Below are 12,978 nucleotides of genomic sequence, written 5' to 3' on the forward strand. Positions count from 1 at the left end.
AAATACATATGAGTATAATTACTTTTCCCCTTCTTTTTTTCAATTTTCAAAAAAGTCAATATTATTTGTTTTTAATTAATGAATAAGAGGATATTTACAATTAACTCATTGTTCCACCACTGAGTATGGAAATTGCCCAGCGGTGTTCTGGGGTCAAAAAAGTACAACTAATTAAGTCTGGAGTTCCCCACTAAAAAGGATGGCTCAATGACCAAATGGATAGACAGACTTCAGTTTAATAGTTTAAACATGTGGTTGTTAAACATGCAAGAGTAAATGACTTCATCTTGTGACAAAAGGAAATTTTACAATTCATTTGACCAATTCAACACATTAAATTCGTATGAATAACGATGTAATAAATCAACACTCATACAACATTGTTGTCATACAACAATAACTAATTCATTTGATTCTTCTTGTACTTCAGAGAAAATTCATCTCTGAAATCATTTTGGAACATGTCTTAGCTATAAAAAAAGTTCATCAAGGAAACTTGTGTCAGGGCTGGAATGCTGTGGGGCAAAAACAAAAAAACAAATGGCATTTTCAAGTGACATTGGCATACAGCGGCACCTCCACTTACGAATTTAATTTGTTTAAGGACCTGGTTTGTAAGTCGAAATTGTCATACTGTATGTCGAGCAGAATTTTCCCATTGGAATACATTATAATTCGATTAATTTGTTCCACAGCCCAAAAACCTACACTAAAGCCTTAATAAATACTGTACTGCAGGTACAATTACTAATAGCAGTTACACATCACAAATAAATACAAATTGGGATAATAATTGGAAATTTAAAAAATAGGTTTTTTTTGTGTGAATTTAACCTATAGACTTGCAAACAGAGGTGGGAGGAGATGGCGGTTCATGTGGATACAGTCAGCTGTGGTCTGTGTAATTTAAAAAATGCATTAAATAGGACATGTAAAACAAATAAATTATGAAAAAATAAATGACAAAAGCGTTTTTATCGTCACCTTCACTTACTGGCGAACGGAGGTCGGAGACAGCGGTTGTGTAGGTAGGGGTGGGGGGTGAGCCACATTGTCTAGCTAGTTCAGTCACACGCACATCACGCTCATATTTTTCTATCATTTGCGTCTTCATTTCAACGGTAAGCGTTGCCCTTTGCCTTTTTCACCACTTGCACTAACCTTCCTGGGACCCATGTTGTCACACCGTGGTGAGGTTTGTCGTGTCATGGTCATTTCCTGCTTTATTTTTGTAAGTCTTTCCCTCTTTGTTTCAGAGCACATGCCCTTCCTCATGTCCTCCCTAATCACTAATAGGTTCCACCTGTTCCCCATTACCTTCTGTGTGTATATATAGACCCTACCCACGTGACGTCACAACTCCGCCCTCCTGACTGGTGCCGCCCAATTGTCCGTCAACACATCGCGTTTACCTGTTACAGCTACGTACATTCCTCCTATTTACGGCGTGTTTTTCTGCTTGTTAACATTAATAATCAAAATGGTGAAGCCGTGTGTGGCGATCGGTTGCAATAACAGAGAAGATAGACGGAGAGACTTGAAGTTCTACCGGATTCCGAGAGACCCGGAGAGGAGAGAGCGAGATGGGCTGCTGCAATTCGACGAGAAAACTGGGCTCCAAACGATTACCACAGATTATGTAGTAGTCATTTTATATCTGGTAAGATGCATTTAATATATATTTAGAGGGTTTTGGGCTGACAACCACAATTAAGATCATTGCTAGGCTAATCGGCGACAACATACACGTATGTATGTAGTGAGAGTGCTCTCGCTAAACCATATAAACATTAAAAGCCCTAGTTCCATTGACAAATGCCATGAAATACATTAGACTTGACAGTGGATGTTAGCAAGAACAAAAGATTTTGAATTGAAAATTTCGTAACTCACCTGTCCAAGCACAAGATAGATTCCTGCCGAATTTTCGTGGACGAGGACCTGTTTCACCCAACCAGCAACGAAGTATTTATAAGCCTCCAAGTTCTTAAAGTTTTTCAAACTTTCGTGAGAATAGGCTGATTTTGTGTGGACAAGATAGTTGTAAATATCAGGGTAGCTAGCAGATGTCAGGCAAAGATGGCGCAGACAGCGGGTCGAAAAACATCTGATGATTTAGGCATCAAATATGGATCTGGCGAATGGACAAACTGAAGCTTTTCCACATAACGCCTTTTATGCAACGCATCCAGTGAGTTTACGGCATCCGAAAGCACCGGGTCTTCCATGAAATGCATTATAAATTGCTCGATCAATTGAGACCATTGATAATACAGACACAAAATGACGGACAAGGGGGCGGAACAATACAGCGATCACGTGATTTTGTGACGTCGGTGGGTAGGGTCTATAGCAGGGGTCAGCAACCTTTTTGGTGTGGAGTGCCACTTTCAAATTTTCTTGTCAATCAGTGTGCCACCCGAAGACTAATGACGCGCATCCGAATTTTTATATTCAGTAGAGCTGTAATTTTACTCCAAATAAAAAAAACATGGACATACATTTAATTTGTATAACTACCATTCGTTTTCATAAATTAACTAAAAACTAATGCATATTGTCGAAAATATCAAAACTTGAAAATAAGTGCAACAGCAATAACAGTTGTACACCTGCACCATTTTATGCAAACATATCACACACACACACACCCCAGCACGCAAAGGGGAACAGGTGTGATTCTCAGTGCAGGTCTCTCACAGTACAGAGAGCCTTCAAAGTCAGAACAGCCGACTTTTACATTTTGTCTTGTTCACTAGCAACTTAAACAGTGAATTATATGCACAATTTTAGATTTTATATTACAAATATAAAAGATACCTACTTTAATGTGTTCCTTGGCCCTGCTTTCTATGAATTTTCATGTTTTGTCTCGTAGTGGCGTTTGACACTTGTTGTGCGACACACAACTCTCTCGAGGCATAATGCACAAAAAGAGCTACCAGAAGTAACCAGGCAACCAGTTGTTACCGGTATCCCCAAGGGGCCGCTGTCCCCTACAATATGATCGGCTTGCTAGTTAAGCGTAGAAGAAGAATTGGGCGTCTGGGCGAGAAAAAGAGAGGGAGCGATGGAAGGTGTTGAGAGAGAGCGGAGAGCGCGGTGAAAAGGAGAGAAGAGGCTGTGTCCCCCGCAGGTTTTTGTTTTGTTTAATAAAAGTCTCCAGTAAAACGCCATCCAACGCGTCACAGTGTTTTTATACAAATTTCCACCTCTCCGAAGTAAGCACCGGACGAATCGACGGCAACGAGCCACGTTAATCGCTGGTCCACTCCATACTACAGTGCAACCATCGCTTCACCCGCTGCCCTGACCTGACGGCTGGCAATCGGGGTCCAACCGGAGTGTTGCGATGCGCCGGGACAGGGGTGTACAGCCCCGTATCTTGAGCGACCGGCCTCCGCGCCGGGGCGAGGGTGTGACATCGGGATCTCAATTGAAAGTTAAAGCGACGGGGCTCCCGGCGCGGACGCCGGCGATTCGCCGGCTGTCTACTCGCTTACTGGCCCGCCGGCCTCCACGCTGGGGCTTGGAGTAACAGTGCCAAAAAGTGCAGATTGGTAACACTGTACTTCCACCAGCTCTCTGACTGGTTGGCTTCGTGACACGTTAGTAGCGGGTGCTGAATTGAGCGCGCAGAGGGAAAAAAAACGACGAGCGCAGGAATCGAGAAATTGAAGAGCTGGAAGTGTGCTCAAAATCCATAATTGTTCGCAAATAACGCTATAGGCAGAGGGGTCGGGAGGGACGCTCCTGTAAAGCCCTAAATAACAGGGCATGCAACTAAAAATGTCTTAATTTCAGGTTAAAAAAAAATATATATATATATATTTTGCCATGCGCTCGCGTGTCACTGGTTAACCCGTCGCGTGCCAGTGCTGACACGCGTGTCATAGGTTGCCGACCCCTGGTCTATAGTCACTCTCCCCTTCGTTTTGTGCCAGAGTGTCTTCGTCCGCTGACGTGTCACCCCAGGCTGCTATAGTCCACAGCCAAAGTCACCACGTGAATCAAGTCCTGAAGAATTTAGTAAGGCTTTTGAGTTCGTTTGCTACTTGGTTTTTGATGGTATTTTTGCCTTCCTTGTGAAGTGAATTTTTGTTGGAGAACCTGCTTTCTGATTGTGAATATTTTGTAAGAGTTTCTGAGTTTGTTTGGTACTTTGTGTTTTTGATAATGTTTTTGCCTTCCTTGATGAAGTGAATTTTTGTTGAAGAACCTGACTTGTTTGTTTTCACCATAAGAGAGACTGTTATGGTTATTAAATAAATCATTTTTTGTTAACCAAGATAACTCTGCATTTGGGTCCTCCTTTGAGTCCAGTTCTGACAGTACACTCTAGCCAGAATGGACTCAGCAGAGTTCAACCAGCTGTCCGCTGCCATGCATTCTCAAGAGGCCCGTATTGGTCGACAGGAGGAGTTTCAGGCTGCCATGGCGGCTCAGTTGGTTGTGTTAATCTCACAGCTGAAGGACCTAACCAGCAGCCTGCAATCAACCGTTGGACCATCAGTTGAAGCCAATCCCCCTGTGGCTGTTCCAGTCCCGGCAATCCCTGCCCTAGGGACCGGGGCCAAGCTGGCCCCACCCAGGAAAGTTCTCCGGTGAGCCGGGGCGATGCAAGCATTTCCTAATTGACTGTTCGATTCATTTTGAGTACTCCCCCCAAGCATTCACCACAGACCAATCCAAGATAGCCTTCATGATTTCCCACCTGGCTGGCAGGGCAAGAACCTGGGCCATGGCTGAGAGGGGCCGAAATTCACTGCTGTGCCACTCTCTTGAGGGGTTCAAAACCGCCCTCAGGACAACCTTTGACCCGGTTTTCACAGAGAGGGAAAGGGCAAGGGAGCTGAGCGGGCTCAAACAAGGAAATGGCTCAGTTAGTGATTATGCCATCCGTTTTCGTACATTAGCGGCAGAGAGTGGGTGGTGCCCTACTGCCCTCTACGATGTGTTCCTGAAAGGGCTGTCAGTCCCCATTCGAGAGCGACTGGTGCCCTTGGACCTCCCGTCAGACCTTGACTCCCTAATCGCCTTGGCCATCCGGACTGACAACCGCCTTCATGAATTCCAGCAGCAGCAGAGGGGCCGATCCACACGGGAGGTGTCGCTGCGGTCCCGGGAACAAGAATGGCCAGAGCACCGCAACTCGTCTTCTAAATTAGGTCTTCCACCCTCTGTGGAAGAGGCTGAGCCCATGCAACTCTGCCGAGCACGGTTGACGCCAGAGGAGCGACGGCGACGACAGCAAGAGGGCTGTTGCTTCTACTGCGGGGAATCAGGTCACCTCGTTGCTTCCTGTCCAGTCAAAAGATCAAAGGCCAGTAATCAAGACAATATATCAGCGCTTGCTCCTCGACCCTTCACGCCAGTTAAGGTAACCCACCGTGCAACCACTACTGACTTAATGGCTCTCATTGACTCAGGGGTTGATGAGAGCTTGATGGACTGGGGCTTATTGGCAGACTTGGGCCTTGAGGCCGTACGTTTAGCCAGGCCTCTTGAAGCCAGGGCTCTGAATGGTGAGAAACTGTTCACAATCACACACTCCACAGAACCAGTGGAACTCTCTACCCATGGTCACACGGAACACATAGTCTTTCACCTCTTTCAGTCACCTGCCCGGATGCTAATTCTTGGCCATTCATGGTTGTGCAGACACAGACCCCATATAGACTGGGGGTCAGGGGCAATCCTGGGTTGGGGAAAAGACTGCTCTGATCATTGTGTGCTCCATCCTGACTCTGGAACACCTGCCACCTCTGTTAATAATGTTTCTCTTCATGTTACCACAGACGCTGAGTTCGACCTGAGAGGTGCGCCCTCTTGCTACTACCATCTCCAGGAAGTTTTTGGTAAATCCAAAGCCATGTCACTGCCACCACATAGACCATACGACTGCGCCATAGATCTGATACCTGGTTCCACCATTCCCAGGGGTCGCCTTTACCCAGTTTCCGGACCAGAGAAGGCAGCCATGACTTAATACATAGAAACTTCGCTAAAGGCAGGGCTTATTCGTCCTTCTTCCGCAGCTGGAGCTGGTTTCTTTTTCGTGGCTAAGAAGGATGGGTCATTAAGGCCTTGTATTGACTATAGCCCCCTAAATGCTAAATGCCTCTCATGTCATCAGTGTTCGATCAACTTCAACAGGCAGGAATCTTCACAAAGTTAGATCTTCGTAATGCATATCAACTCATTAGAATCAGGGAAGGGGACGAATGGAAAACGGGTTTTAACACTCCCAGTGGTCACTAAGAATATTTGGTTATGCCGTTTGGGCTCACCAATGCCCCAGCAGTTTTTCAGGCCTTGATAAATGATGTGTTAAGAGACTTCCTACATCACTTTGTCTACGTATATTTAGATGACATTCTCATTTACTCACCCGACCTTAGCACCCATAAAAAACATGTAGCAGCAGTTTTGCAGAGACTTTTAGATAATAATCTTTATGTCAAGGCAGAGAAAAGTGAATTTCATGCCACAACCATCTCCTTCCTGGGCTTCATTGTAGCCCCTGGAAGGGTGCAGATGGATACGACTAAAGTTAGCGCTGTGGCCGAATGGCCCACTCTTGGTAGCCGTAAGAAGTTACGGCAATTCCTTGGATTTGCAAACTTCTATAGGCTGTTTATAAGAGGCTTCAGCGCAATAGCGGCACCATTGCATGCACTCACTTCCTCCAAGGTGCGGTTTGCCTGGACTTCTGAGGCAGAGGCCGCCTTCCGGAACCTCAAGACCCGCTTCGCTACGGCGCCGATCCTGACCATGCCAGACCCCAAGCGACAATTCGTGGTAAAGGTGGACGCTTCCAACGAGGGCAATGGTGCCGTCCTCTCTCAATGCTCTGAGCAAGATGGGAAGATGCAACCCTGCGCCTTCCTGTCGAGGCGGCTGTCCAAAGCAGAAAGTAACTATGATGTCGGCAATCGTGAGCTACTGGCTGTCAAAGTAGCGCTGGAAGAGTGGAGGCACTGGCTGGAGGGGGCCGAGCACCCCTTCATTGTCTGGAAAGACCATAAGAACCTTGAATACCTACGCACTGCCAAAAGCCTCAATTCCCGCCAGGCCAGGTGGTCGCTGTTTTTTAACCGCTTTTCTTTTTCCCTTTCTTACAGGCCAGGGTCTCGGAACGCGAAGCCCAACGCGTTGTCACGGCTCTATGACCCTGAGCCTATTGCCAAGGCTCCCGAACCTATCCTTCCACTGACCTGTGTGGTTGGAGCGGTGACCTGGGAGATAGAAAATGAGGTCAAGCAAGCTAATGGTGGGGCTCCACCACCTAGGGGGTGTCCAGAAAATCGACTTTTTGTCCCTGTTGCCCTGCGCCCCCAGGTGATTCATTGGGCCCACTCCTCGCTGCTTTCCTGTTATCCGGGAGTATGGCGAACGATCCATGCCATCTCCCAGAGGTTCTGGTGGCCCTCGATGGAACTGGAGGTCCGGGAATATGTCGGCGCATGTTCGGTCTGTGCCAGAAATAAGACTTTTGCAACCAGTGCCCATCCCCACCAGGCCATGGGCTGACATATCAATGGACTTCGTCACGGGTCTCCCAGGGGAACACCACAATCCTCACAGTGGTAGACCGTTTTTCCAAGATGGCCCGCTTCATCGTCTTACCTGCACTACCCACAGCTAAAGAAACTGCAGAAATCATGGTCAACAATATCTTCAGGGTCCATGGTTTCCCGAAGGACATCGTCTCGGACCGGGGGCCACAGTTCGTGTCCCGCTTCTGGAGGGAGTTCTGTCGCCTAATCGGGGCCAAGGCCAGTCTGACCTCGGGCTACCATCCAGAGTCCAACGGCCAGACCGAACGTCTAAACCAGCAGCTGGAGACTGGCCTCCGGTGTCTTGTTTCCCAGAACTCTACAACATGGAGCAAACACCTGGTCTGGGTAGATTATGCCCATAACACGTTGCCCACATCAGCCACTGGATTTTCCCCATTCAAATGTGTTTTCGGTTATGAGCCACCTGTCTTCGCAGTGCAGGAGCAAGAAGTGTCAGTACCATCTGCTCATGCCATGATCCGCCGATGTCGGCGTATTTGGACAGCCACCCGGCAGGTCCTTCTTCGCCAAGGGGACAGGGTCAAGAAAGCCGCAGACCGCAGGAGGCGTCCAGCACCTCTCTACCAGCCGGGTCAGAGGGTTTGGCTCAGTGCAAAGGATCTGCCTCTCAAGGTTCTGTCCAAGAAGCTGGCGCCGCGTTTTATTGGTCCTTTTACAATCTCGAAGCTCGTCGGTCCTGCGGCTGTCCTTCTCCGTCTGCCTTGCTCCCTTCGTGTCCATCCCACGTTTCATGTAAGCCGGGTCAAGCCTGTTGTGGAGAGTCCCATGGTTCCGGCCCTCCCTCCTCCACCGCCTCCCGTGGTCATCACCTACCTACAAGGTCAAGCGGCTGCCGGTTGTGCGCTCGAGGGGTCGAGGTCGGCAGTATCTAGTGGACTGGGTGGGGTATGGCCCTGAGGAGAGACAGTGGGTCCCATCCCGGTTCATCTTGGACCCCAACCTGATCACGGACTTTCACCGTGCCCATCTCGACCTGCCTGGACCGTCTGGAATCACGTCCTAGATGGGGGGGTTCTGTCACATCGTGGTGAGGTTTGTCGTGTCATGGTCATTTCCTGCTTTATTTTGTAAGTCTTTCCCTCCTTGTTTCAGAGCACTTGCCCTTCCTCATGTCCTCCCTAATCACTTATAGGTTCCACCTGTTCCCCATTACCTTGTGTGTGTATATATAGTCACTCTCCCCTTTGTTTTGTGCCAGAGTGTCTTCGTCCGCTGACGTGTCACCCCAGCCTGCTATAGTCCACAGCCAAAGTCACCACTCAGTTATCACCAGATAATTCTGCATTTGGGTCCTCCTTTGAGTCCAGTTCTGACACATGTTGATTTTTCCCACAAGAAAATCTGCAGTCCGTCCGTGTTGCAGGGAAACAATGAACTTGGACGATGGTCATAAATCGTTGTATTTCAAGCATGACGCCATATGTCCAGACAAATGGAGAGTCAGATTTTATGTCGGATGTCAAAAGGATCGTATGTCGAGGTACCACAGTTTTATACATTATAAGATGACCACTGCATATTGATTGAATTGAAATTTGCTTTACCATCACCAATGAAGGCAGGCTTTCACATTCGTCACACTCAGCTTCCTCTTGTTCTGGATCGCCCTCAGCTATCATTTCAAGTCTGCGGAGACAAAAGAATAGAAGCAAGGGTGATAATTCTGTTACGACATATTATTTGTGAATGGTGAGTGCTTGCCCAAATCTTACAGGCTGAGAGGGCTGTTCACTGACCCCTGACCTGTGGTTGAGCTCAACCTCTTCGTAGAAATCATACCTGGTGCCTGTGATCTGAAATGTTTGGATCAGTCTCAAATGAAGACCAAGATACAGGCTGGAAGCTCACACATGTATTGTACTGGGAAACATTTAAGTTTTTCTACTAGGTAATTTTTTTGTCAACTTGACTACACTATGAGACAAAAATGAAGCCATGATATAAAAAAAAAAAAAAAAAAAAATGCCCAAAACTTTAAACTCAAAAATGTTTAACTTCCAGTTTGTGATTATTACTTCAACCACTATCACGAGATGAAGACTAAACAACAAACCCTGAGGAGAATTCCTCTTCAGAGTCCAAATCAGGTAAACTGTTGTCAACATCCGATTCCAATATGACAGCTTGGCGGAGCCTAGTTTCGGTCGGGATCTCCTTACGGCCAGTGGAAGTGTATATCGGACTGGACAGCTGACTTGGGACATGGCTATTATCTGACATGGATTCTTTCTTGGACCTATCCACTGAACCTGGAAGCAATAGTCATACTCAGAGCAGTTCTCAAATGAAAATTACAATGGAAATGAAAAATCATTGATTTTGTTGACAAACCTTGAGGTTTGGTCTTTCGGCGTTTAGTGGCCGAGACTGTTTGCAGACCAACCCCTGTTTCCCTGACCTGGGCAGAGGTCCCTTCCAAGGACCTCTGATACATACAGACCGGTTTCGAGGACAAGAGTACATCAGTGGGGCAAGAGGATTTCAGGAAAGTAACCCTGAGGGGGAGCAATGCTTATAAGTAGGGCTGTAGCGATCAAAGCTTCCATTCTATTAATGGATTAATCGATAAAAATAAAAACAAAGCGTTTTTTAAGGCTCTCATTGAACTCACGGCTCTCATCGACAGTAGTGGACGTCCAAAAAATGGATCGGATGTCTAGTGCCGTCAGTGGCACCAAACATAAGCATTCACGGCCAGTCCTCCAGGATGAAATGATTTGGGACATCTATTCTATCAATACGGGCAATGAATTCCATACGATAGAATATGTATATAAATATATATATATATATACATATATATTAGGGCTGTCAAAATTATCGCGTTAACGCGCGGTAATTAATTTTTTTAATTAATCACGTTAAAATATTTGACGCAATTAACGCACATGTCCCGCTCAGAAAGTATTCTGCCTTTTAGTAAGTTTTACAGCAAGGCTTTTTGCGCTGTCCAACAGCAAACTCTTGTGGTCCCTTTGCGACATGGTTTATTATTTTCTTCTTTTCTTTCTTCATTATGGCTGCACGACGTCTCGGGCTGATAATGTTGTGCTTATATGATCCTTGGACAAGATTTGTCCGTAAGTATGGTTGTTGTAAAGAATGTACATATTATGTTAATAAGCGAAATGTTATAATTTGTATGAGACGCTTTTTGTTTATGTTTAGTGAACCTGTATAGCGTGCTAAGCTAACGTTGTTGCTAATGCAATGCTTGTGTACTTTTATTTTGTAGTTTTACGATGGTCTAAAGAGGACAATGGTTTGAGGCCATTTTATTAATAAATCAGATGAAAAAGGAAGAAGTCTAATTATTAAGGCGTCGTTCACTAGCTGTCAAGCTTTGGAAAAAGTAGACGCTTCGGAGTGAGGACAGCATAGACGGATTTAAATGACAGTAGAGTGAAATGCCCACTACAGTCCTTATGTACCGTATGTTGAATGTATATATCCATCTTGTGTCTTATCTTTCCATTCCAACAATTTATTTTACAGAATATATATATAATTTACAGAAAAATATGGCATATTTTATAGATGGTTTGAATTGCGATTAATTGCGATTAATTACGATTAATTAATTTTTAAGCTGTAATTAACTCGATCAAAATTTTTAATCGTTTGACAGCCCTAATATATATATATATATATATATATATATATATATATATATATATATATATATATATATAGTATACAGTATATATTTTAAAATCAACTTTAGAGTGTTTCTGGGGGTCATAACCGGAGTATCATTCAACTTTATTCATTAACATTTTATTAATTTCTACATTTATTTATTCATACAAATATCAACTATTAAAAAAAACCAATACAAATAATAATAACAATAACATATATACTGTATTCATGATTGAGACCTGGCCAGTGGTCCTATACAGTTTTTGCACCACAGACTGGTGTAATGTGGGCCTTTTTTTCACGGAACGGCATTGTGTAGCCGAAAAACATAAAATAACATGTCGAGGCTCAAAACAAATATTAAGTGCAGGCAAAATGTCACTCACTATACACTGAATCAACCTTTTTTTAACAGCGGCCTCTCCTCAAACGTTTTGGCAAATATCCGCCGTCGCAAGCATAATGAGTTCTTTTCCAATCGTGAACGTTTTCTTAGCTTTAGCAATACGGTTTGCCACGAGGTATGATGCTCTCAGTGCATTCACTTTTGTTGCCTCGTTTGCTAGCTTTTAGCCACATAGTATGCAGAATGGACTTGGTTATAGGCTCCTCTTCTGGCTCAGCAGGTGGCCTTTTCACCGTAAAAAAGCTGTCCAAACACGTCGCCGACCACAGCACACAGTCAAATCAGCTAAAGTTAATGTTTACATTGACTGCTATAGTTGTGCAAACACCCAAATAATTGCGGCAAACCACTAGATGGCGACCTATACAAATCTTTACTCTGTTTAGTCTATAGCAAAGGTCACGGAACCGCGGACCTCTGTCCGGTTCCGGATCCCCAAGCCGTCTGGACCGGATCTCAAGCTGTCCGGACTAATACACGTTGCAACAACAAAATTCATTTTTTTCTGCGGGTTTGCAGAGCGGAGGTGGGCAACAAACAAAAACCTTAGCGGTGACGCGCGTGAGCCAGCCAATAGGAGTGAAGCATTTGAAAGTTATTTTTATAACAGCATGTCTCACACTCGCTTTCCAGACTTCGCGGAGTGACAGCCAAAAACTGAGCCGAATGAAGTTGGAGGAAGAGCCGAAAAGGTACGGCAAATGGCGTGCTCAAAACTACGCAAGATTGATGCAGAAAACAGAGTGTTTAAGGAGGAGTAGACCAACACATTTTTGTTCATTTTACCTGGCGGCAGCACAAGACCGCTATGCCTCATCTGTTCAGAGACGGTGTTCTGCCAAAATCTGCTACATCGGCGAAACATCCTACATTAGTCGAATTTGACACCCAAAGTACTACCGTGCGAGCTAAACTTGTTTTGTTTGGATGCATACAGGCAGAACGTACTAAAAAAATGCCTTAAGAAAATACTGAAATGCAGTTATACCAAATAAGGACGGTTTAAATACGCTACGTGACTAATGTGGTCAACTGCTTCAAAGCTAACACAAAAAACCACAATGGTTGAAAGTATGAGAGGGTACTATATGCAAAAAGTATTTTTCAGGCAATGAAAAGGTTCTAAAAAACTAAATAAAAACAAAACTAGTGAGTACTCGCCGCTTCTAACCTATGTGCGCATGCGTGCAGATGCTTGCGCAAGCGCGCTGAGCGTTGTGTAGACGTTTCACCACGTAGTAAGGAATGGCCGAACAACGGAAGCGCTTGTAAAAAGCAGCCATTTGAAAAGGCACTATGAAACGAAGCACACAGCTTTTTCGTTTCCCTATGAACTCTGCCATCTGT

At 45.1% G+C, this 12,978-nt stretch overlaps 1 protein-coding gene across 3 annotated transcripts in view; it reads right to left on the reverse strand.

Annotated features, from left to right (window-relative positions):
* Window positions 1–234: 234 nt before the first annotated feature.
* Window positions 235–12,978, reverse strand: part of LOC130923887 (cohesin subunit SA-1) — a 48,727-nt gene continuing 35,983 nt past the window's right edge. For all 3 annotated transcript variants that reach the window (XM_057850000.1, XM_057849999.1, XM_057850001.1), the window contains exons 28-32: window positions 9,915–10,078; window positions 9,637–9,832; window positions 9,296–9,376; window positions 9,128–9,209; window positions 235–515 (exon numbers count right to left, since the gene is read on the reverse strand). In XM_057850000.1, the coding sequence (XP_057705983.1) occupies window positions 471–515; window positions 9,128–9,209; window positions 9,296–9,376; window positions 9,637–9,832; window positions 9,915–10,078 (568 nt within the window). In that variant the 3' untranslated portion in view covers window positions 235–470. The remainder of the gene's footprint in view (window positions 516–9,127; window positions 9,210–9,295; window positions 9,377–9,636; window positions 9,833–9,914; window positions 10,079–12,978) is intronic.

The sequence above is a fragment of the Corythoichthys intestinalis genome, chromosome 11 (genome assembly GCF_030265065.1).
Source record: "Corythoichthys intestinalis isolate RoL2023-P3 chromosome 11, ASM3026506v1, whole genome shotgun sequence".
In the NCBI taxonomy this organism is placed as follows: domain Eukaryota; kingdom Metazoa; phylum Chordata; class Actinopteri; order Syngnathiformes; family Syngnathidae; genus Corythoichthys; species Corythoichthys intestinalis.